Source organism: Acinonyx jubatus, chromosome A2, assembly GCF_027475565.1.
Source record: "Acinonyx jubatus isolate Ajub_Pintada_27869175 chromosome A2, VMU_Ajub_asm_v1.0, whole genome shotgun sequence".
NCBI classification, from domain to species: Eukaryota; Metazoa; Chordata; class Mammalia; order Carnivora; family Felidae; genus Acinonyx; species Acinonyx jubatus.
In genome coordinates, this window is record NC_069383.1 from 142,164,651 (window position 1) to 142,191,561 (window position 26,911).

Consider the following 26,911-nt stretch of genomic DNA (forward strand, 5'->3'; position numbering starts at 1 on the left):
GTTGCCCTGGAAAGTGTTCAGGAAAGCTGGTTGTAAGGATGGAATCCTAGTCAAAATTGGATGTTGGCAGAGACAGAACCATCCTGTCAGGAAAAGTGGGAAGCACCTGAGTGGGATGGTTGGTCAGGCGTTTCTTTCCTTCTCTGCTTGAGGCCGTACATGGTTGTACTTCATATTTACACTTCCATTGCATTGTATGTAGATGACTTTTAATTATACTTTATGGTTCAGAAGGTGAGCACAATTAAACAGCAGTGGAGGAACTGTATGCAGTAGGGTTCCCATAGCCCTGTGTTTTGGTTGGATGAGCTCCAGAAAAGCTTGATTTGATCCCAGCATTGTAATGCATCACAGACTTGCCCCAGATCAAATTGCTGAAATGCAAATGCATTGGTTTTCACTGCAGACTCACTTTGGGTTAAGCTGTTCATGTCCCACTGGTAGAGTCTAGGCACATCTCTATTTATAATTGATTTCAATGCAAAGTATCTTTACAGTATGTTCTAGAGAACCCCCTTTTATAAAAGAAATACCCAGATCCTTCTTTGATAGGCCAAGGACAGGGCATTCTCAAGGAGGTAAAACCTTTCAGTGTTACTGAAAAGCTTCCTCTTAGTACCAAGTAGTTGGTCAGGACACTAGTCTGCTCTCTTAGCCTGGACATTCCCTAATCTAAATAGCTGATGCTTCAGCTCCAGTACTCAGGGAATCATTCAGTTGGCCACTTGCAACACACACTACCACTCAGATTGTGGAGGAAAAGATTTTCTCAGCGATTCCACGAATTTCTCAAATCTCTTTTAGGAGGGCTTTTTACCAGAGCTTCAAGTGGACTCTGATAGTCTACTTTCTGAGTCTTTCATTTGAATAAAGCCATAGTATAAAAACCACTTTAGTTCCCCTACAGGAGAGACTCTGTTTGCCCTTGAGCCTTGGTTTTTTATCTTCTCTACCACTAGGCAGATGTTAGCTCATGAAACAGATAACAGGGAAAATTCCTATTTTTTGGTGCAGATGTGTTACAGACATTCAAAAATCTGCTTGCTGGAGAGGTAGGGAATGCTTTCTACAGAAGTAGAAATTCCTATTTTATGATTGGTAGTCCATAGCCTCTCTTTTTTTGTGACTGATACCTATCCATGATACTTTCTCTGAAGTATTTAAGGATTTTAGTGTAAAAATTGCTAGTGTTAAAAAGCTTCATCTTTACTTTTTTAACATACCTTTTTAAGTAGAAAAACTTGAAAAGACCAACTTCATCAGTGTGTTCCCTGCTTTTAGAAATACATAAAAGGAGGGATGGGTCTGACTTTTAAGTTTCTGAGTGACTTTCCAACTTTGCTTCAGTAATTTCAAGCACCCCCTGCAGTATCTAGCAGTTGGCAGAGCATATTAGAATAACAGGCTTAGCTGAAGGTGACCGAAACAGAGAATAGCGTACAAATGCCAAGAAGATCTCTCACGCGCTGTCTCCTTTTTTTTATTCAAATTTCACATCTGTGCTCTATTTTTAAACATTTATTCTTTAAGTGATAACGCATGTTTTACCAAGCCTCTTATTGGATTAGACATGTTTGAAATCCCCCCAATTTTAACCTGTTCATTACTGCCTCCAAGAACATTTCAGATCCACCACCAAAGCACAGAGTATATACAGGGGAAGTTCCCAAGATGTCGGCCACCAGGAAACCATTGTATTTTGGGAAAGCCTGGATCCAGCTGTTGCACTGGGTAGATTGGTGAGGAGGATCTTAGACTGACATTGCTTCAAGAGAACTTTAAGTGTGGCTATAATGTGTGCATCATTCTTGCTCCTCATGACAGTTTTTCTATTCACCTTTTAGAGGGGGAGAAACTAACGGTTTTTGAACTCTTGCTATATACCTGGCACTGGGCTGGGGATTTTAAATATATTATCTCCATTGATCTTCACAACTCTGAAAACTGGGTGTTAGTAATCCCATTTTAGAGATAAGGAAATCAAGGTCCAGCAACCGGGTGAAGATGCCACAACTGAGGAAGGAGCTTCATTCCACAGCTCTTCCATTCTCTTCTCAGCACATGTCCCCAAGTTGCTGCCATAACTCATTAGGCCATAGCCCCCCCCCACCCCACCCCCCCAGCGAAGGGGCTAACAAGTTGCATAAAAAGGAGGCTTTATCCTGTGACCCTGAGCACCACTCCTAGCTCCTCCCTCTGGTCCCAGCCGGCTCCTGTGCTGACCTGAGGTCACATGTGCAGGCTGGGGAGGGTGACTTATCTCTTCCTGCATCACCAGGCGGCCCCCTTCACCCACTGCCAGGGGGAGGGGTTGCTACAGCCTTGATCAGGTGTGCCGCATTTTCTGCTTTCCTATGTGAGATGTTGGCACTTGCTTCTTGCAGCCTTTGTGTTTCATTCTTAAGATATCTGCTTGGAAGCCTTTTTCCCTTCTGTTTTCCATTTTCTTCTTCATCATTTCACGTATAAAACAGTTTTCTCCTGGTCTCTTTTCTCTCCCTCCTTTCCTTCCTCTCATCGTATAATTAAAAGTCCTTCCAGGCTGTCTTCACCTTATCATTTCACATGAATTGAAAAAAGATCTGACTTCCTGCCCTTGTGTCTTCCTGATGCTGAATTTCAAAATGAAAGAAAAGTCCTTTTTCCTGCTCCCTTTTTGTTCACATTGCCCCTTACATAACCATGTTTAAATCACACTGGTTTTGTCATAAACAGTATTGGTGTGCATACTGTGTTTGCCCTTTTCTGGCTTCAGAATTTCCTCTTTTAGGCTTTTTCAAATAACACTTTAACAGGAAAGGGAATTTTCACCCTCCACTCTCATGATTGCAGAAAGACCATTATCAAATGCAACATTTAACATTTCCAGTAGTTTATCTTTTCTCTTACTTAACTGCATATTCTTTTTGGGAAGATGCCACTTTTTTTTCATTCTCTGCAACATGCTACTAAAGACAGAGTTAAAACTTCCAGGATCACTCATGTGTACTATTTTTAAAAATCTTAACCCATAATAATGCACAGTATTAAAAAGTAATAAGGATTTGATTTTGTAACCATCCTTATTATCTAAATGATACTTTTCCATAGTTGGAAGCATATAAATAAATGTTTTATCATAAAAATGATATATGCTCTTTATAGAAACTTAGAAAAATGTAAATAAGAATCTAAAATCACCCATAATCCAGCCATTCAGAAATAACTGTCATTAAGATTTATAGTTTCCTACATTCCATTGTCTACATACATATTTGAACGAAGACATGACATACTACATAATAAGGTTTTTTTAGCCTTATAAACATTTAATGTTGTACATTTTCCCATGTCCTTAAAAGCCTTCAAAAACATATATCTTGGTTGTATGATTTCCATCATTGCCATACTTAATTTTATTATTCTCTTATTGGGTTTTCAATTTGTTTCTAGTTTTTCACTTTTATAATCATACTTGATGAACATCTCAGTATATAAATCTTTTTTTCTGTTATTTGTCTTAAGATTAGTGCCCAAAAGTTGAAATAGTAGAGTTATAGTTGTTTTAAGTATTTTAAAGAATTAAGAAATAGCTGTCTCCTACAAAGTCCAAACATTTCTAAGTTTTTACAAAACTGTCAGTTATTTGTGTTAAGTTTGTCAAATCCACACTCTGATGACATGCCAATCATAGATTCAGAGCAGAATATTACTCTGAGTAGTGCAAGTGGCCAGTATACAGAGAGGGAGAGGCAGAGGGAGATTTTTAAAACTTCTTAGGGGAGTAGGTATGGGAAGAAGTAGGCAATTCGTTCAGCAAATCTTATTGAGCACATACTATGTGCCAGACACTGTTCTGGACACTGGGGACACCATAATGAGCAAAGCACAAAACTCCCTGCCCCTAGAGAGCTTGTATTCTAGCAGAGGACACAAACAAGAAACAAAATAAAGACATCACATATATGCCATGTTAAATAACAATCAATGGTGTGGGGGAAAATAAAGATGGTGTTCTATGAGGTGTGTGGAGGGTGACTTTGAATAGGGTGTTCTCAGGACATGTGAAAGGGTCCTGTTGAACAAGTATGTGCAAGGAGGTGGGGGGTGGAGGTGAGTCATGTGGAGTCACGTGGAGGGAGGGAGTCCCCAGAGGGGACAGACTACAGCCAGGAGAGTTGGAATCTATTCTTCTCAGGTTGGAGCCTGAAGTGCAGTTGCTGAGTTGACAAGGTGGGGGAGCCAGAACCCCACAACACCAATGTTTAGATGAGATTATTTTTAAAAAATACATACACAACAACCAAAACCCCACTCTCTTATCTTTGCCCTGATATGGTCATTGGGAAATGCCTGTTAGACATAGCCAGCAAATCTGTGTTCAGGTGATCTTTGATACAGTCTGGAAATGGAATTGTGCAAAGAGGTTAATAAATTCAGATTGGACCAAAAGGCTGTCATTTTAGGGAACAATGAAAATCGGCTGAACAAGAATGACAGCTCAGAAGGTTGTAATCCAGGGTAGTTCTTATGCCCCAGAAACCTCTGATTAACTGGTCATCTTGAGGCTGGTTTATTTCCTCTCTCTTATGGCCCAGCACACCTAGAATTACGAACACAGCTCAGAAGCCAACCAGAAACCTTCCTACTATGGGCTGCCTTGGATGTGCCAATGCCTCTTTGGATGCTCAGGTAGGAAGCAGGTGTGTAGGTCACAAGGCCAGGAAGTTTCTGTTATCAGTTTTCTTGGATTTGGGGCGCCAGTGCTCTCTGAGATATCTGACAGCAAGCAGCCATCTAGAAAGTATTTAAACACAAGACACAAAAGACACCTCAGCAGGTAATAGAAGGTGCAAGATCTGAGAATGGATGTGGGGATCAGAGTTCTCACCTAGCTCTGACCCTAACACACTCACAAACTTGGGGCAACTTATTTTGCTTCTCTCTTACAGGCATAGTTTCTCCATCTGCAAGATGAAGGGAATAAACTAACAGAATTCTACATTCCTTGCATTTTTGGTAGTCAGAGACAATTTCAGTACATTCTCACATACAGTATATTGAGTACTTGATCTACACCAAGGACTTTGAGGCAAATGACAATGGCAATTATTTGCTTTCTCGGAGGCTACAGTTGAGTAGGAGAGATGCATTGTTCAGTAGTACGTGAACACAGCTATCATCTCTTGAACAAATGATATTCTAGGCACAGTGTTGCACTTTTTGTTTTATTACAGCCCTCACAAAAACATCATTATCCCTATTTTGCATATGGAGAAGCCAAGTCACCACAGGGCTGGTGGGTGCTCAAGTCAAGAATGTCCTCAGTGAATCTGTCGGTAGGGGTAGCACTCTCAGCCCCTTTGTTTTCCATCTTTGTTGCCATCTTTCCCACCAGGGCATATGAGGATTCTAGATTTCAAAGACAAAGAAGAAGGAAGGCTCTGCAGTTTGCTCATTTGGCTTGTGTAATCCTGACTCATCTCTATTTATTACTTGTATGATGGTGAGCAGATCAACTTACTTTCCTGTAGAAATGGGTATTTTATTTCCTACCTAACTCACAAAGAAGCATTACCATGAAGCATCTTCTTTGGGGAAAGGTCTTAAAAATCCCTGAGGGGCTGCACAAATGTGAAGAATGTTGATCTCAATTCTGAGAAGCAAAGACAGGGCTATCTTATTCTTCTCCATAGGGTAATGCTGAGGAATGATGGTCCCGCATTGTCTCTGGTGACAATCCATTGACACAAACCACACCCCATATGACTTGTTCCCCTGACCAAAGATAAAAGAACTTGAGTAACAATGTTTGTAAATAGTCCCTGCCTTCTGCATTTTTAGGAGGCAGACCCTGATTCACCCTTGAAGAAAACTAAGTAATGCAGAAGGTGCAGACATTGCCTTGAAAGAACCCAGTTTGGTATGGGTTCAGACATGTTCCTTCCAAGGAAGGGAGTGCCCAGACCTCTCAGCCCCAGACTTGCTTGTCCAAGGCCTTCTGAGTCTTCTTGACATGAGACTGGGCTTCAAGGAGAGCCTCTGTGTCCTTGAGCTTTCTAGTGATGCAATCCTTGGTGAGGCAGAGAAACAAAAAGCTGATATTTTGGAATGGGAAGAACGATCTCCAGGGGATTATTTTTTGTGAACAAAAGACACTTAAGTGTTGCTGATTTATCTTAATAGCAGATACTATGAGCAAATGTCCCAGTTGCCTCTTTGTGCTTTTGGCAAGTATGGATGAGAAATGGAATGGAGCAGACCCAATCGGAGCTGGCTAGCTCAAAGTTCAGGAGTCTTAATCTTCCACACTCCAAATATGTAACTTAGAACTGTTTCCAAAATTTTCCAAGTTGCAGGTGGACACCCAGCATTAGAAAGAGGCAAAACGGGGTCCATCACCAGGTTTTCTGCTTCCAGAATGATTATCTTGGATTCAAGGGGAGAAATGCTTGCATCTCTCCTAGGTAGTTAGTTATTTAAGCTTAGTTACCATGTTCTGGTTCTGAGGGTACTGTTTCTGTATAAAGAAACTTTCTTTTGTCACGACAAGAGCCCTCCTGCTTGTCGTGCACATGATTGGGATTCTCAGAGGACATCACAGGACTGCTCAACATATCCTCCTATGTCAGGGCTGGAATGAGAGCACGCTGAACCCAGTGCCGTAGAAGTTGGAATATAAATTATGTCAAGGCCATGTTCAGTGTTGTAGCATTTGCTAATCCTTATTAGATATGGATAAATTCTCATGGCTTAATTTGGCATGTTGAGCCAGTTCTTCAGATTGTCTTCGGGGACTGGAGAGGAAATGCACAACTTTACTATAATTTTTCTTTTGTTTCTTTAGAATGGGACATAATTTTTTATTGTTAGCTGGTGGAAACTTTGGTGAATCGTGGCCAACTGTGGCTCACCCCCACAGGAAGAAAGCATCAGACTTTAGCTGAGAACATATTCTTTGAAACAAACCAGAATATTTGATTTTTAAAATATCTTCCCACTTAAAAACATGCTGTCCAACAAATATTAATGTTCTGACCAAGACCAAGAGAATTGAGGAAGTAGAAAGCTATAATTTCTCTCTGAGGAAAATTTTAGAGTGATGTGTGATGCTTTAGTTTAATGATAACTCCGCTGAGCATGGAAAGAGTCTGTGAGGACGCAGGTACAGCCACAGAATTTACAGACCATCCTCTCACTGTTGGTCTTTCTTCCTCCAAAGTGGAAGGGGCTAACATTGGCTGGAGTTCAGGCATTCCACATTCCTTTATCAGGTCACCCACGTATGCATGACCTTGGGCACATCCTGTCACTTAATTTCCATTTCTGGAATCTGGTCCAAAAAACAGACTTGCCAATAGGCTCTCCCTGTTTGCTGCCAAACAGTTTTATGTGGAAAACCATTGTTGAGTATTTTACATTGCTTGGGTTGGAAGTCATTGTCTTGTTCTTTATTCTTTTTTTTCAGTATCTCACATAGTTTGGTGGTCAGTCATGCATGCTCGGTAACCACCTTTAGGAGACTTGAATCTTGTCGAGTTTGACTAGTCCGATCAGGTTTGGGGGTTATTGAATCAGTTGGTATTAAAGCTGCAAAATTATTTAAGTGAAATTCTTGTTCTGTTCATAATTACAGGTTTGTTTTAACAGATCTGTTTTGCAGATTTTTATGAGCAGAAATTCTCTTGGGCAAATCCACGTGAATTCTCAGTGAGGTGAGGGCAGGTGATTTTTCATCTCTGGGGTGGTTTTTCAAAAGAGGGGTCACATAAAAAAGCCTGATGTTGTCCTTTAGCCACACCCAGTTTTCAGCTTCTGCTGAGAGCAAGACCCAAAATTATCCCCCCATCTCCTTATGAAATTCTGTTGAAAAACATTACTCCCTGTGTACTGTGCACAAAAGCCAAATTACTTTTGGAATGTTCCGTGGAACTCTGGGAATCCAGATAGGGATCAAGGAAACAGCACAGCATCTTTTCCCCCCTCTGCTCAATCTGTTGATTGATTTGTAGGCAATTATTCTCCTTACTTTCAACCATCTGGGATAAAGTCTTGGGTCTAACCTCTGTTGTTTGTTTGTTGATTCCTTTGTTTGTTTGTTTTTTAAGTATTACGTTTTGTTCTCAAACTCAGAGAATGCAAAGAAAGTTCTGGGAAAGAAGAGGCCTCATTCTCCAGTCAAAGCAATTTTCTCCTGATAGTTTGCCAGGAGGTTAGCATGTTTCTCAGATCTTGCACACTGCTGAAATGCAAATCAAAGAAAAAGCTTCTGGAACAAACCAAATAAAAACCACACACTTATTCAGGGACAGAGTTGATATATGTGTATGCTGGTTTTCATACTCACTGATACCAAAATCTTTATGGGCATGTAGCCTTCCCAGGACTTTGGGGAGGCATCTCGTAGGAAGCAAAAAAATTTAAAAAGGAGGGAGAAAGAATCCTTTCCTGATTATTCTTCAGCAGTGGCATATTGAGAAGAAATAGTAAATATTGGACTTTGCAAGTATGCAGTGATTCCCAGCTTGGAACTCCCAAAATGCTTAATGCTGTGCTTCATAGACTCAGAGATAAAGAAGGAAGATCACAAATTAGAAGGGGAAAGAAAATGAAAAAATTATAAAGACAATACAGATTATTTTAACTTCTGCTTCTCTGTAATGTTTTTGGCTACCTCATGGCAAAATGCTCAAAAACAATTTATGTGTGTCTTAATGTTTCAAATAGTTATATTAACTGTAGCAGCAGATCCTAAACTGTTTGTATGTGGTGAGCTTCTTGCCCACCTTCACCAAATACCAACTCTACCACCAGCCTTACAAACTACACCACCTTAGAAACTCAGGGAAAGGCCGCTAAAAGCTTATGGATGTGATTGACAGATCAGCATTTGATCTAATGAAGGAGGTCAGCAACCCCCCAAGGAGGGAATCTTTTGGTATCCAAATGCTTACTCTCTCTATATAGACAGCCTTGCAGATTCAAGCACTGCAAACATAAAATAAATGGCAAGATTCAGGATGGTTTTTGGCTGTAGTTGTCACCAGAAGAGGTGTACCTGGGGGCTGGGATGGGACCATGTAGCAGGAATGAGTGTGGGAGTGGAGATAAGCTGGTCAGCACAGGCACACAATGATAATGGGTAAGAGAGATAGTTGCTCAACAGAGTTTATTGAGCCCATAGAAGATCTGATCCTTGTTTCAGATATTCCTGGGCTATAAAAAGGAATCAGAAGCCACAGGCTGAGCTCAGAGAATCTCCTTTGGTATCCAGTAGCCTCCTGATGCCTTTTGCACAAAATCAGAGAGGTTGAATAATTTTCTGGTAGTTAAACAGCTCTTAAGTGACTTAACTTTGACCTCTTGACAATGCCTTCTGACTTCACTTCTAGTTTTCTTTACTCTCCAGGACACTTCCAGTTATGGAAATTGTTTTAATGGGTTACATTTGAGGTCTAGCTATGATGGAGGCTGTAGGACCTGGCTTTGTAAGAAGAGGTCATTCCTGGCCCAAGGTAAGCACTCACAGGCAGAAATGACCCAGCAACCTAATCTCAGAGTAGTGGCCAGGATAGAGATGAATCTGTGTGTACATGGTTTTGGAGACCATCTTTGGGGAGAGTTTCTGTGGATGCAGCAGGGAGGAGGTGGATTGTTGAGGAATAAAGGGAATGGTTGGCCTTGTCCAGCGACTGAACTGTTTCTATGTGATACATAAGACAATAGGGAGCTATTGTATATTCTTAAGGGAGATTATGATATGAAAACTGTCGACACGAAACAAGTTTGGAACCAGCATTTTGATTAATGATAGAATGGCTTCTGAGATTAGGTTGCTGGGTCATTTCTGCCTATGAGTGCTAACCTTGGGTTTGATGAAGCTTGGGTACCTCCCAGGGCATATTCTTGTTTTCTGCATACTTAAGAATAGTTTGCCAGTAGTGACTTGGGTCTTTTATTAATGTCCCCCCCAATACCATACCAAGTATAAAGTAACAGCTTCTTTCAATTATACAGCCTATGAGACATGGAAACTTGAAGTCTTTCCCTCTGTAGCACAAATTTCAAATAATGTCCTATAAAGCTTCAGGACCTGAGAGATCCTTGGGCCATTAACCTTCAAATCCCAGAACTAAAGACTTCATTTTGCTGCCAGTTTCCATCTCATGTCTGTTTCTAAATAATCATTATGGTACATTATTTTGTTAATGGGTTATTTCCCAAAATGGGAAAGAGAGAGAGGGCCCACCATTTGATTTTGGGTGCTGGGTTTTTTGTTTTGTTTTGTTGTGTAGGACCTGGCCTGAAATGTCCCCAGGCTCATGCTGTTTCTGAGCCATAATTATGCTTTTTAACCCACTCCTTTATGTCTGGGTCCTTAATGTCCAAGCTTCTATATAATTACCAAGTTTTAGAGTGTGGGAATGAGACAAATATTTTTTGCATGACTTTAGCCTATACATTACTGCAATGCCATATTATTACAAGAAATTTCCTGAACTTGGAGCTGTACTATTAACTCTCCCAGTTTGAAAAGACCCAGCAAAGAGATACACCCAATCTTTGGCCCATGAGGCAGAACTCAAATGGACAGTGACTTGATCCAGCTGAGGGCTCCGGGGCTCTTGGGGGAGGACTTCAGTTTGGCAGTGGTGCACTGGTTCAGAGCCTGACAGGGACTTGGGAGATTTCCCTCTTCCAACCAGCTGTGCTACACAGCCCCAGCCATGCCTCTCAATGCAGTTGTGAAGTACATGCATTCGTCAGTATTTATTATTTTTTTTCAACGTTTATTTATTTTTGGGACAGAGAGAGATAGAGCATGAACAGGGGAGGGGCAGAGAGAAAGGGAGACACAGAATCGGAAACAGGCTCCAGGCTCTGAGCCATCAGCCCAGAGCCTGACGCGGGGCTCGAACTCACGGACCGCAAGATCGTGACCTGGCTGAAGTCGGACACTTAACCGACTGCGCCACCCAGGCACCCCAATTCGTCAGTATTTAAAAGGGGCCAGGTTTGTTAAATGCCTCTTGTGAAGCAAGTTGCCGTGTTAGTTTGCTAGAATCTGAAAGGATCAGGCTGAAAGGAAGAGATCTGTGGCCAAGAAGGCAGGGCTCCATTCAACCCTGCACTATCGAAGTGCACAGAAACAGAAGACTGCAAGGGACTGAGACAGCCTCAGTCTCAGGAGTCCATTCCCCTGAGCTAAAATGATTTTGACCCTATTTCCTTCTAATTGAAGAAACAATTTATATCTCAGCATTTTAATATATGGAGGAGAGAAATCATTTTTATTGTTTCATTTCTTATTTCCTATAATTTATTGAATATTCAAATAATTTAGAAAGGAATAAAGGAGTAAGTAAACTCCCTGAAATCCAAGCACTTGGCAATAATCATCAATATTTAGTGTTCATCTTTCTGGGCCTTTTTCACTATGTCTGTCTGTATGTATGTATGTATGTATGTATCCATCCATATACACAAATACATATATAAACCTGCAAAAGTGTTTAAATATAGATATTTATATTTTATTTTATATGAACATGTTGTTCTACCATCTGTTTCTCCTTCCATTCAACTATATGTTGTGATATTTTTCCTTCTGATGAATATAAATATTTATTACTCTTGAATGGTTTCTGAGGATTCCATTATATGACAATGGTTATTCAACAATCTGTTAAGCAAAATCCTGATAGATGAACATTTTATTTACTTCTCATTAATTGCTACTGTGATCAACATCCCAGTGAATATCCTTTTATCCTTTTCATCCCTGTGTACCTGTCTAACTTTCTTTTCAAGAGGAGACTCTTTTACCCCAGGGCATGCATATTTTGAATTTTAATACATAGTATCAAATAGCCCTTGAGAAAGTTTTTTCTAGTTTACAATCCTGCCAGCAGTGGATAAAAGCACCTAAAGAACAGGGAAACTAACTTCCCTTTTTCTTAGGATTTTCTAAATTTTACCCACCTCCAGAATTTAACTTCTAAATGCCTAAGAGGCATATGTGTTTATGAAGTACTATAAGTTTGAAATTGATCCACACCCAGATTCCAGAACAAGTATTCAATCTATGGTTTGTTAAACCTGGAATAAAATCAGCAATTGCTAAGATTCTTTATTTGTTTGCTAAGATTAAGAAATGCTAATCTCACTTTATTTTTTGATAAGATCAATATAAAGGTAGGTTGAGGGAATGCCATAGACACAAGGTACCAGGATTTCAGCTAGGCATTTGTATTAGTTTGTATTCTTTTTTCCTTTTTCCTTTCTGTCCTTTTTTTTTTTTTTTTTTTTTGACCACATGCAGAAATAAGGACTAAATAGTGGTCCATTTGGATGAACTTACTGTTTGAACAACTCCACCCTAGGCAGGTTGGTTAGGGGATCCTGTCACCTCTACAGAGAGATTGCCAGAAGTGCTGGACTCTGTCCTTCCAGCATGTACATGGACCCAATTATATGATCTTTGAAAACACACTTTCGAAAATGTGATGGCTCAAAGCTGGGAAGGTTACCTAAAACAATGGAAGACATAATTAGAATTGAGAAATATCTCAGCAGGATGGAATGACAGACCCAAATTTAGTTAGGATAAGTCAAAGCAAATATTCAGCAAGGAAAAGAATGAAGTTTATGCTTAGAATTAAAATTCTGGCATGCACATGCTGTGCGTCTCGTGTGTGTGTGTGTGTGCGCACGCGTGCACACGCGCACAGCCGTATGTGTGAGTATATAAATGGAGGGGAAACTGGCCATCAAGGATATGAGTTTAATCAATTGCAAATTTTAATATGAGTCATCATTGCCCAGCAGATGTTAAGAGATCAAGGCAACATAGGAGTGTATTAATTATTTTTAAATAGTATTTAATGCAGGTTAAGGACACATGTGAAGACTTGGATTATTCAGACTCTGTTCAGGGAATTATACTCTTAGAGGAGCCCTGACACACTGCAATGACCCCATGTGTGATGGGGTACATAGAGGAGACAAGGAGAAAATGATCAGTAGAGAAGACAAAGAATGGTTAGGCTAGGTAAGCTAGAGATAGCGGGCATAACTGCATAGAAATGTCTAAAAACCTGGGCCCCCTCCCAAAAACCAGAATTAGGACAAGTGGACTGAAACTGCAGCCAAAAAGCTCAAAATATTTCAGGAATGGGGGAGGGAAGACACTTTAAGCCATTTAATATATCGTCTCATAAGGTATCAAGTTTCCCATCGCTAGGTAATGTATCCACCAGGACTGCTATACAGGGAATTCCTGTTTGGGGAAGAAAGTTGCATTAGATTCTTCCCACTAACACATGCATGATGAGTGGCATTTACATGCCCAGTACTCTCCCATGGATGGATGGCCCAGATTTTGAAGAAACCCACAAGCCTTTTGCAGAGAAGTGAAGCACCATATGAACTGCTCACACTAGTCTCCTGCTAATGTTCCACCTATAACCGCCGCCTCCTTGCTGGGCTGTGGCATAGAGGGAAGGGGGCCAGCTCTTTTTGCATCCCAGCACACCACTGGCTAATACTTCCCCCTTTCTCTCCTGCTCAAGTGAACATTCCAGATGCTGATGTGCTCCAATAATCACAGATTCCCCAGCATCCTCAAATCTAGCCTGTCTGTGGACATTTCCCTTTCCACACATAGTCTGCTCGTACTTGCTTTCTTCCCACTTTTACTTAGGTTCTTGTCTTTCTGAAAGGAGCTCTTGCTAATTTTTTTAAAATATGCAATTATTGTTACAACCAGTAAGAGGAAAGTCCCCCAATCCCTCCCCCAAAGTGGACAAAAGGAGGCTCACAGATAGTGAAATAGAAACAGCCAATAAATGTTTGAAAAGATGCTCAGCCTCAAATTATATTGAAGGAAATATGAATGTGATACAGTTTTTCACGTATTGGATTTTTGAAGATTAGAATTTGAAGAGACTCTGTGTTGGCACAGTCTGGGGAAAGGGGCACAGACTGGAAGTTGGCCAACATTTCTAAAGGGAAATTTAGTGATATCTTTCAAGGTTTAAAATGTGTATACTCTATTCTAGGGATCTCTCCTAAATCTCTTTTCCTAGCACGTTATAGAAACAGCTTTTATAAGCTGTTTCAGCACCCATCCTTGATGAGAACAAGCACATGAGGACAGATAAAACTATCCCTGTGGAAAAGTATTCTTTAAATATTTTTGGAATAATGAAAAACTGGAAATGACCCCAATGTCCCTCATTCATTCATTCATTCATTTATTCATTCAACAAACATTCACTGTGTGCCAGGTAATGTTTTAGGTGCTTGGGATAGAGCTTTGAACAAAATAAAGAGTTCTGCCCACTATTTTAGTACATCAACAGAAGATTGGTAAATAAAAGTACATGCACGGAATGGAATAATGTGTAACCATTAGAAATGATATCACTCTATATGATCTTGATATGTAAGGCTGGTCAAGACATATTGGGCATTTTATTTCTAGAGGAGTATGTACAAGTGTCTGTGTTTGCATTATGCATAAAAATTGTCTGGTAAAACACAAAAAAACCTTAACAGTGGGAATAGGTATTCGGGTAGTCAGAGAGGGAATATTACTTTTCTTTTCATAAAGTCTTTTGTATTATTTAATTTTTCACAGCTAGCATGTATGCTTTATGTAATAAAAAACTAATAGATGCTATAAAAAAGAAGAAATTATAAAGCTAAATCAGTAGTTCTGCTAGAGAACTAAGACTCATATCTCAAAGAAAATGGAAAATTCCTTAACCTATCTGTAGGCATTGAAACCAAAATGATTAGGTGTTTGATGCTGTTCAGACTGCAAGAATGGAAATTAATACCATAGTACTTTGGAATGCAAAACAAAGACATAAGGTGGTCTGTGGTGTTACTGGTCATGGGCATGGTGGACTTGTCTACACATGCAAATCAAATGGGAAAGCAGCCAGGGGCACAGGAAGGGCCTGGGGCCAACAGTCAAGTATTCTAGGGCTTTCTCCTGGGTTTGTGATTAACTTCAACCTTTTGGAGACTTAGTCTGTCTTTCAGTAAAATAGTAAACTTGGATTCATTGATTTAAGGTGTGGCCAACCACTAACATTGCCGTGAATCTGGATTATTCTGGTAAGCCCTCATTCGTAGAAGAGAGATTTTGAGATGGTTCCTGAAATTCTCAAGAGTCTTAGAAGAGATCACCTCAGAGTGCCTGGGTGGCTCAGTCAGTTAAGTGACTGACTCTTGATTTCAGCTCAGGTCATGATCTCAGGGTTCATGAGTTCAAGCCCAATGTTGGGCTCTGTGCTGACAGCGTGGAACCGGCTTGGGATTCTCTATCTCCCTCTCTCGCTGCCCCTCCCCTACTCAATCTCTATCTCTCTCACTATCAAAATAAAGAAATAAACATTTAAAAAAAGAGAGAGTTTACCTCAACTGTCCAGTTACCCACCTTTTCCTAGTGCTGTGAAGAAATGTTCAGTCTGTACTTTAATGCCTGCTTCTGTTTAGATTCAAGTTTAAGTACATCTGGTTATTTACTACTTACACTATTAACACTTCAGGATGATAGAAAAATCAGCATTTTGGATTCTACCCTAAACAAGTGACTAAGAAAAAAAATGTTTTCAAAATACATCCATTTGATGAATTTAATATAATGTTGGGGGCAGTGGGGGCGGTGACAGGGGGAGTGGGGAACATGATTCAACACCCTGGGCATCTCCAGATGAAATCAGAATGTCATTTCATCCTTTCTGGAAATTGTATTTCTGTCAGACTCAGAAACCCAGGAGTTCCACTTTGTCTGTTCTTTGGCGTTAAGTTTTCACAGGAGAAGAGGTGGTGGTTATGGATGAGTTTTCATTTTTGTGTGCTGGGGGAATATCAGTTCAAGAAGCACATGAGTGCCAACAAATGATGTGCCTGTCGTGTCTGTGCGTCCCTGGGGGGTAGTTGTCCACTGAGACCTACCCAGAGTGGAACATGTGACTCACACTCTTTTTACCATGTGGAAGTAAATTGGTGCTAGCTAGCCTAAGTTAGGAGTATCCCATATAAAGCTAGTAAGGGCACTGAAATCCAAACAGCAAACAGCCCAATGAGGAGATAAACGCCAGAGGGAATGTTTCATAATTTTGGTATTTGGGACACTCCGCTGCCATTTCTTTCTTCTCATTTGTTTTCCAACTGATTGGAAAACTACTAATGAGTGTGTTTACATTTTCTCCAATTGTTTTACCCAAGTGTGAGAGAAGCTGGGGAGAGGGGTTTTGTTCTCTGTCCAGGGCCTAAGCTGTCTTTCACTGTCTTCCTCCTGCTCTCTACTGCCAGGCCCCTGCGCCCTGCCAAACCTCTGCTCTTGCCTCCCCACCCCTCCCTGGGCTTCTCTCTGTGTGCAGAATGGCCAACAGCCCCATCACATGTTTTGCGTTGCTCACACCCTCCCTCTTTCCCCCTTTTGTTGTCATTTGTCTTGTTTGAAGGGACTGAGGTACAGAGGAGGTCTTGGGTTGATGCCCTTCCACTCAGCTTCAGAACTGGGAGCAGGCCCAGATTTCATTTGCTCCCAGTTCTGCGTTGAGGTCAAAAGCCCCTGGAGAATGTCCTTCTGTCCTCTGACAGTTCCTGGGGATGCATTCGTTCTCCCCAGGCTACTCCAGATTCCAGACTCTGCTGTCCACAACCGAATCCATTCCCAGCTGCTCTGCTCTTTCCTCTTGATGAGGGTGTCTCAAGCTTCAGTCATTCTGAGAACCACCTTCACTACGTTTTCCATGTCTTCTGATATAATTTGTATGAATTCTGTGTTTGATGTGCTTGTTGCATTCAAATGCATTTTTAAGTAAATCCATAACTATTGCAAAGTCCATTTACTCCCTGTGAATATTCTTGTATATCTCCAGGTGTGTGGACACTGGTCTTCTTAGCCCTCGTCTTGTAAGACTCTCTGTCCCTTCCTGAGGTGTGCTGGGCTACTCAAGTCCTTCAAGTTCTCCTTGGAATTGTCACTCACTGGCATTTTACAATCTATTGGCTAATTATGTTAGGCTAGACACTGGGGTGGGTTTTTTTGTGTGTGTGTTTAATTCATTAGTTGATGAGATGATGTGGTAATGCCAGTTCTGCCTAGGCCAGTGATAATAAATATTTGTTGACTGTGTGAATTGAATGAAGACCTTAACCTCCCTGTCAATACAATTACGGAGTCTGAATCCCAGTGCCTGCAAATAGCCTCCTCTTTCTTTCTTCCTTTTTTCTTTTCCTTTTTCATCTGTCTTCTCTTTCTTTTCCTTCATCCTTCCTTCCTCCCTTCCTTCCTTTCTTTCCACCCCCCTTTTTTCTTTTTAGCTAAAAAATTGGGATTTGATTTTTGAAACTCACTTTCTGAAGAAACTCATAATAGACCATGCAGAGAATGCATCCTTAGTTAGAAGGACAGCCTATTTTTTTTGTTTTTTTGTTTTTTTGTTTTTTTTTCCAGAGACCCTCTATTGACTCTCTGAGTTGAAATAGTTTAGACTCCACATAAAATATGTGTTGTTTACCCAGGCTCTTCATGCTCTGCATACTGTTACAGTCCTTGAAGAGCTTGTCAGTGACAAGTAAGATAAATGAATGAAGAGGACTTTACAAGTGTTTAAAAGCTAAGTATAGCATGTGCTGCCCACTACTTAATTAAACAGACCTGTGCTTAACTAAGTAACTTTGTGGTAGAAACTTCTAGAGTTTTTCCCTCCCGCCCACCCCCCGGACCCCACCACCTCCAACAGTGCTCAGGATGTTAGAAATTCCTTGGTTGTCTGCAGTTGCTAATATCCTAGCCTAGCTGCAAAACCATCTTGGTTGAAGCATTAGAAGTTAGTATGGATTGTGGGTAATGACTTTTGAATTTATATTAGGGTCGGTCAGCAACATGGACTCCTTTGAGACTCAATCAAGATTTTAGAGTATGTCTGAGTCTCATTGTTTTCAGAGAACATTAAAATCAATAAAGTGAACTGCTTCTCTTCTCAGCTCTAGAGTCATTGTGCAGAGAGTTGGAGCCCATTCCCAGATCAATCTTTTTTTTTTTTTTTTAATGCAGGTGTCAGTCCTTATGGATCTGAGCAGTAGGGTACAGTGGTTACATAGAAGGCTCTGGAATTAGAGTTCCAAATCTACCAGTTGTGTGATCTTGGGTAAACTTCCTAGTCTTCCTAAACCTCAGTTTCTTCATCTGTAAAGTGGGGATACTAACAGCCTCTACCAGGACTGACAACAAGGTCATTTGCATTTGAGTCACTCTTGGTTCTTTTGGTTTCTGCCCCTGTTATAGCAGCTATTAAAGTTTTTGAGGGGTGCCTGAGTGGCTCACATTCCGTTAAGCTTCTGACTCTTGACTTTGACTCTGGTCACGATCTCATGGTCATGGGATCAAGCCTGGCATTGGGCTCCACGCCGCGTGTGGAGCCTGCTTGATTCTCCCTCTGCCCCTCTCCCCCGTTCATTCTCTCTCTCTCTCTCTCTCTCTCTCTCTCTCTCTCTCTCTCTCAAAAAAAAAAAAAAAAAGATCCTCAATATGCCCCTCACCTTCAACCTACATCGCTGTTGGTGTAATGGACTAAATTAGATGACAACAGCAAAGTTGCTATGCTTGGCACACAACAGGCCTGGGGAAGCATTGGTTGTCATCACTGATATTTATAGGTGACTCCATCTCATAATGCTGGCCTTTTTTCTGCCACTGTGAAGAATCCTAACCTCCCCATTACTGGCAGAGCACATAGAACTCTTTCTCTGTAGATAATTCTCCTCCCATGGGCTGCACTGGCTGGTAGTAGAACAGAGGCAAGCATGCTTTCCCTTCAGTCGTTGTCTACAACCTTTCTGGGAACTCTTCAGGTTCCTAAGGTGGCAGCAGGAAGTAGTCTACCAGAATAATTTCTCTCCCTTGATTTTAGAAGGAAAAAAGAAGGAAAAACTGTGCAAAATGTACAACAAGGAATAAGAACAATAGACCAGCATCTTATCTATGTGGAGTTTGGTTCATGCTAAAGACATTCTTTCTTCTCTTGCCCATTTTATAGATACAGGAACTGAGGCTCATAGAAAAGTAATTCAGCCTAAGTCTCATATTAAATATTTGGCAGAAACAGAACTAGTGCCAGGCCTATGTTACTCCCCTAGAAAAGATGAGAGATCTATGTTCCCAGGTGATGAGAAATCTCAAGAGCTGTCCATGGAAAGGCCTGGTAGTCACAGGAATGTTAGTCCTGTGCAAAAGTTAGACATAGGCTTGTTAATCATTTGCTGGGGTTCTCACAAAAACATACCCAGAGACAAAGATTTGGTGCAGGTAGTTTATTTGGGAGGTGATCCCAAGAAGCATGATGAGAAAATTGAGAAGTAAAACAGAATGTGAAAATGCCAATAAAGGTGAATTAATGTGTGCTTACCTGCTAAAATCAGCCAGGGCTAGAGTCTGCTAGGATCTTTTGAGAGATTCTGAAACACACCATAGGATGGTCCCACAAAAGGACTGGGACATTGGTTATTTATCCATCACCTCCCTCCCTCTCTCCCTCATAGATCGAGCATTTTTCTAAGGACGTGAACTCCCCACACTTTGGCCTGCCCTGTTCCCTGGCCAAACCTGCACCTGTGGCTAGAGGAAGACTTCAGGCAGAGAGGTACATGGATTTGATATGGGAAGATAGCAGCACATCCAGGACTGCAGGTCCATTCAAGCTGCAAGTGACTTCCAGGGTAGACAAGAGGATATGACATTCTCTATAATAATTAAAAATAAAATAACGGCATTTAATGAATAGGTAGCAAAAATAGCTTCTAAACTCTCCATGGTGACCTACTAATTTTCCATTTATAAATAAAGACTGAGGGAGGGCTTCTAACACAGTGGGAAGTCAGAAAGGACTGATCAGCTGAATGAATTGGAGGATATGAGACCAGTTTTCAAAGCAGGACTGATGTTGTAGCAGTAGATTGTATAGAAAGTTGTAAATACATAGATGTCCAGAGCCTGGCTCATTTTCTCAGAGATGCCATGGTTTGACATGTGTGAGCATATGACGATTGCTCTGTCTTAAATACCTTCCCAAATGTCCCACGTTCATAAGGTCTTTTGAGAAATAAGATAGTTAATTATCATCTCAAATGTTTCCTACTCTCCCCACATCCAATATGGGAATGAAGAAAGCAACACACACACACACACACACACACACACACACACACCCCTCATATTTTGGATTCCAGTCCCCCTGTTGATCTGTTTTTCCTCTCAAGGTGAGTTTACCATGGAATCTCCCCAGCCTGCTCTTCTTCATACTCATGTCCCTGCCAACTTTCAAGTCTTAGTTCAAGGGCATCTGACCCATGGGGCCTTATTTGATGCCCCTGCCCTCAGCTGGAGGGGATTTTTCCAGTCTTTAGGGATTTGTGTAAACCAATCTCTTCCCTCTTTTTTTCCTTCCCATATTGTGACATAGTCCTCTAATTCCTCATGTCTTATTTATCTTTGCTTTGTCTGTCCCCAGTCTCTGGCCTGGGACCTTACCCTTCACCTCACTACAATAGGACTTGGGAGTCAGAAACCTGGGTTTCAGTCCTGTTCCTCCAGTGAGTGGAGCTGAGCAATGATGGGTTTGGGTTTCTCAACTGTAAAAGAAGGCTCATAAGAATAGCTATCTCAAAAGCAAGGAGTCAACGCAAGTATACTAACCAAACACTTAGCCTGGCACATCATTGTTCTTTATGGTTACAGAAGTTTGGTAAGTGTTGAATGAATTTCTGTGCAATGTCCACAGTGGAAGCCTTTCCATCCTTGATTCTTACTTAATCCCATAAAGTTCCCTGATGCGGCACACTCCCCTAATAGCTTCTTCATCCTGCTGCTTCATTTTGTCCTCCAAGAGTGACCCAACCATTGGAACCCAGACGCCACTCAATTATGATTCATTGCCATGTGGGCCTGGTGGATGTACAGGAAATCCCTTGCCTCCTCACTGTCCAGTTGTTGTCTGGTTTCTCCATCTTTTGCTCTGAGACAAGAACTGTTGACCTTGCTCTGATTTGGCAGAAACAAGACCAGTAGAAGAGTTCTGGACTATTTCAGATTTCCCTGGCAGGAAAGAGGGAGAAAACAAAACCTGATAGAAGAAAGTGTAATTGCTATTGTATGGTATTATCTCCATATCCCATAGCAACAAATCTTATTATATTTTTTTCTTATTTAAACCATATTCATGAAGGTTTTATTGTTAACTTGATCCAGATGACTGATCAAAGCATAGTTCATTATTGCCACCTTGCTAAAATATTTTTAAAGGCAGTTTTAATATTACACTTTTATAGCTACATATTGCCATTAAGCTATTGAGTCTATTACTAGTCAATCAAGGATTTTCATTTTGTTTCAAGAGCTCCTTGGATAAACTCTTCAGAAATGTCAAAGAGATGGAGTATATGGCACCTTTTCACAGATGGTGTTCATCAGGGATTTTAGTTAATGGATAAAGTTTCAGTTTTCCATGGTTGACTTTTGGTACTAACAAAAGTATTCTAAAGACTCCTGCTCTTCTAAAGGCTAGGGGATAGTAAGGAAATGAATCCCATAACACCCCCAATCCTTTATTCTTAATGAGGTAAGTTAACCAGGGACACGGAGTATTTCACTGGGTCCATTTTACTAAAGAATAGAATATATCTTGAAGAAAACCAATTCAGCTTTTCCAACAGCTCCAAAACTATACTAACTTGTGCTCCCATTCCCAAGAACAGCAACCAAAAACAAATACACAATAGGAAGAGTTAAACTATCACATGAAGATTTATATACTCAGCTGGCTCATCGTAGAAGCTAAGTGTACACTTTTCCCTTTCATCTGTTCCAGAATCATCTACACCCATTTTATTCATTCCTTCATACATCCATACATTTATCTGACACACATTTATTTACTACATATGCACCAAACTCTGTGCCAGGTGGTAAGTACAAGGATTCAGATGTAGTGCTTTCCTCAAGAGAATTTTAACCTAGTGGTGGAGAAAGCCAAGATGGCACATGATTATTTACCATTCATTGGGATAAGTGCTATAATGGAAAGGAGCTTGGAGGTGGCTACATGATCCCAGGGAAGGCAGTGGAAGAGAACCAAATCCCTTCTGTGGCAGGCTTGGGGGAGGCGTTCCTGGAGGTGATGGTGTTAAAGCTAAGGCCAGAAGAATTAACGGGTATAACTCAGGTGAAGGGAGGGAGAATGAAGAGCATGACTGGAACTGTGAATGGCACATCCCAGGGCTGGGGATACGGAGCCCAAGAGGTGAGGTTGGAAATGAACAGCAAGCAGTTACCGCCCAAGAGCTTTGTAAGCTGTGGAGGAGCTGGGGCTCTTTTCCTGAGGGCAGTGGGGAGTCTCTGAGGAGCTTGAAGCCAGGGACTAACAGGGATCTGATGTCACTCCAGCTATGGATTGTGTTCAGTGGGAGGCAAGAGTGCAGCGGGAGAGCTGTTAGAGGAGTCTTTCGCCCTAGAGAAATAAGGTGGCGCCTGGAAGAAAGAGGAAGTGGAAAATAAAATCTGATTAGATCTGTCTCAGCAGTCATGACATAATATAGTAAAATGAATATAACACAGTTAGCCAAAGGCAAACGTGTCAGGTCAGCAGTTTGGTAGACACTGAAAAGGAAATAAAAATGGGCCTCGGTGCATTGCTAAATGAGTCCACGAGTTCCCAAGTGCGGTGCTGTGGAAAGCTCTCCCTCTCTCTAACTCTGTATTGATTTTCCTGAGATTCCAGTTATGACTGCCCAGAAGAACTGCTATTTAAGGCTTTGTGGTGGGCACCTTGTATATCTGTCGACTGCAGGGATATGAACCATTGCACATGGAGTCACCTGGTAAGCGTGTCTAGAGTTCTTTGAACACATGCTATCTTTGTTACAATTTTCTGTAGTTTTTCTTCCATCGATCTTCAGGGGAGATTTATTCATGTCTTTTCACCCTTCTAGACCATTCTTGGTATGTTAGGAAGCCAATATAATTGGGCGGAGATGAGGATAGGTAATATAGATTTTTTTAAAAAATCAAAAGAGGGGCGCCTGGGTGGCTCAGGGAGTTAAGCATCCGACTCTTGGTTTGGGCTCAGGTCACAATCTCACAGTTTCATGAGTTTGAGCCCCACATTGGGCTCTGTGCTGGCAGCATGGAGCCTACTTGGGATTCTCTCTCTCCCTCTCTCTCTGCCCCTCCCCCGTTCACACTGTCTGTCTCTCTCAAAAATAAATAAATGAACATAAAAAAATAATAAAAGAGATCCATTTTCAGTTTGACAATTAAGTGAGTAGAATTGGTCAAACTTTTTTTATAGACGGGAAAACTAGCATCCAGCCTGTAAGAAATCGGTCACAGTTTAGGGGATATGTTACAAGCAAGATAAATAAAAATGGTCTAGAGTATCAAGCCAAATTCTCATTATTCATCTCTGGTTCACACTCTTCTCTTCCATTCCAGACTAATCAAAAGAAGCCTCTTCCGCTCACAATTGCTCTGTGTACATTTCCCCCAGATCTGGTATTCACATGAACAACATGGTTTATTTATATTTCAGCACCAAATTGGAAAGATGACATCATTCATTTACAGTCTTTATCCCATGACATGCCTATTCTCCAACACCTCATTTCAGCAGACACATTTAGGACTGCATATAGCATCTTGTTTAGCTTGTACATTCTTTTGTGGGATACAGTTCAAAGGTAGGGAACTTTAGGCTTGTTGCTAGTAAGAAAATAATCTCATAAAATCACAGGAGCTTCCCCAAAGGATAAGGACATTATGATGTTTACAATAGCAGAGTTATTATTTGTTCATTTAGGCTTCATCGCTCATTCTTGGGTGAGCCCCTTCCTTCTTGACCGTGGCAGGTCTTACAGCTCCCTTCAGGCTCTCAGAATTCTGTTAGAAGAAACAATTTCAGATTTATTAGTTCATGAGTTCAAAAGTACAGGTTCCTAACAATACTGGAGTGAATTTCAGGCGTGAACACTGTATTTGAGAATCACTTGTAGGAGGGCAGGCCGAATGAGGGGACTCTCAGTACTTGGTCGGCAACAGCTCCACTGACCTGCTCTTTCTCACAAGCTGTAACTTGCCCATTGGGTCTTCTGACACTTTAAGTGGACAGGAGAAGGGTGAAATTGCTATCAGCTGCCAAAGATTGCCTGGGATTTTTTATTTAATTGTTAGGTGGACTTTTCCCTCTATTTTTATTGTTTTTAACCATACACATGCATTTTGTTACACCCACTGTGAGGACTTTCAGATATCATACACATTTTTCAAAATGGGGTGAGTAAATCATGAGATATCCACTGGCAGATAGAACTGGGATATGAAGTGTTTCCAAAACTTAACAGAACCAAAGCATCTATGGGAAAGCTGTTTCTGTTTGATTAGCTGTTTGTCTTTTCTGCTAGTAGCATGGCAAAGAGCAAAGGCTAGATATTGAGAATTGGAAGACCCATGAAATCTCTATGTTCTATGTAAAAAATGAGACTCTGGGGGCTGAAATCTCTGTCTTGATTTTCTAGCTGCAAGTGAGGATAGTAATAATTCCTCCCAGGAAAGTTTTGAGGATTAGTTAGATTGTACATGAAACATGCTACAAGAATACACTATGTTAGGTCCAGAATTGTTATCAAAGTATTATTTATATTACCTAATAAAATTCCAGCCAGTTGGAGGCTCTGCCTTTGATTTCCAGCTCTCCTGAAGTGCTGATGGTTTGCTATCATCTCAAGCCACCAGTGGGATTGTTATGGCAACTCCTGAGATGTCCTCAACTCTCAGTGACCTTCCCTGGCTAAAAACAAGTGTGCAGTCACCTCTAGGATGGCAGCATCCCTCAAAATCCTGGCTCTTCTTTCTTTCAGTCCCTCGTTGCAGCACAGTGTATTTACATCTACTAGGCCTGGTGCTAGATTCTGGGGAGAGACAGGGGAAAGAACCAGCCTCAAGTCTACTGACAGCTGGACAGGTAGATCTGAGGTTACAGAGTGATGATAAGCAGGAGACGCACATGTCCTGGCACCAGGGATGGGGTCAGGAAAAGGCTCCTAGAGAAAAAATTGTGAATTAGCCAGACACAGAAGGAAGAGGTGAGGGAAGGTGGCTGGGGGAGGTACCACAGGCTGAGGACATACCATGTATAAGAAGGAGAGGTTTCTTACTGTCAACAATGGCAAAAATATTAGTAATAATGGCATTTGATTTTTTACTGTAAGCCTATTATGGACCACGAACTGACACTTGAAGCCCATTGTATCCCTTGCTCCTCACAGTGACCTCATGGAGGGAGACACCATTACTCCAATTTATAGTTGAGGAAATTGAAGCTTACAAATAGTTAACTCTCAAAAGACCACATAACCAGCAAAGACATAGAGCGGGGCTTGAATACAGACAGTCTTATCTCCAAATACACACGTGTAGTCTCTACATTTCCTGGCTTTCTGGGCTGGATATTTTTATCTGCCTTTTTCCATGGTCTTCAGGCATTTTTCTAGGTTCTATGACCCTGTTAGGTCAATTCATTGCTGGTCGTTTCTTGCCCTACATAATAAAACGGTACAATTGTATGTCCTGGGAATTGAAACCATGACACCTGGGTGCCTCATGTGACAAACATAGTGGGGCATAAATTGCAGTGGTCAGCTCTTCTACATCAACTTTGCTCCTTTTGCTCAATTTCCCCAAAAAGCACTATCAATTAAATTGTCCATAGAGAGCTTTCCCTAGAAGCCATCATAGCATCTCCATCACTATTTTTGCATTTGGCAGCTTTTGAGTGGATTCCTCTGCCTTGTCTTGTAAGACCATCACATGTCTGTAGTTCTGTGTCTCTGCCCAGCCCTTTCCCATCTTTTCATCCAGGGCTTCCTTCTCTCGCTTGCTCTAGGATGTAGGATGTGATTGTTGGCAGTTTGTGATTGTAAGCTTACTCTGGACCTGTCTGATCGCTTGATAATGTAAAACAAAGCACCTTCAGGTATATATCCGCTTTTTTCCCCCTTTTAAATCACATAGGGGGAAGTGCACTTACACCTAATGTAGGTCCAAGCTCTTTTACCAAATGGCATGGTGCATTCTTTATTAAGTTTCAATTTGACTAAAAATGAAAACTTCTGGATCAGGAACAAAAGGAGCTCTATAGGTGCTGTAATTTTGCCTTGTGTCTTTTTGGCTGGTCTTCCAGCTCCTGATGGAATCTTCTCTGGTTTTTGTTCTGTGCAGACCCAGAACAGAATGAAGCTGATGGCAGACAACTATGATGAGGACCACCACCATTACCACCACCACCACCACCACCACCACCACCGATCTCCTGGGAGGCCACAACATTCCAATCACAGGCCCTCTCCTGACCAGGTCAGTTTCACTGCCGCTTACCTCCAGGACCCCTTTTACCCTTTGGATATTTTAAGATAAAATAAATAATCCTCAAGAAATAATAAACAGCATAAAGTGATATGTCCTTTGAACTGAAACTAATAGCTTTGGTATTTATTTCCATCACTCAAGGAGTCTAAATGTTTTCCTTTCTCCTTCCTCTTTAAGGTTTTGTCTGTTCTTGTTTATGTTATGCATTTTCTTTCCTCCCCTCCTTTCTATTTTCATAGATATGAAGTCTATTGCTGGCTCAGTATCTAATGGTGGGTTACTTTGGAATGTCTCTTTCAGAGTTTTAAGAGAAAGCACTTCGTTTCCATGAGCTTGGCAACCAGAGAAGCCTTGAGTTTGCTGAGTACTTTCCTAGAAAATTCCTTAGTGATACAAATTAACTGTGGAGTAAAACAACATGAAGAGAAATCAGTTTTGCTTGCATTTTAGCTGGTGAAGTCAAAGGGTCTGGTTTATTTGATTTGGACCCTA

At 41.1% G+C, this 26,911-nt stretch overlaps 1 protein-coding gene across 7 annotated transcripts in view; it reads left to right on the forward strand.

Annotated features, from left to right (window-relative positions):
• The window catches only part of ERC2 (ELKS/RAB6-interacting/CAST family member 2), a 915,804-nt gene that overhangs the window by 705,390 nt on the left and 183,503 nt on the right, over positions 1–26,911 (forward strand). For all 7 annotated transcript variants that reach the window (XM_053219211.1, XM_027039010.2, XM_053219212.1 and 4 more), the window contains one exon: positions 26,273–26,407. In XM_053219211.1, coding sequence (XP_053075186.1) covers positions 26,273–26,407 — 135 coding nt within the window. The remainder of the gene's footprint in view (positions 1–26,272; positions 26,408–26,911) is intronic.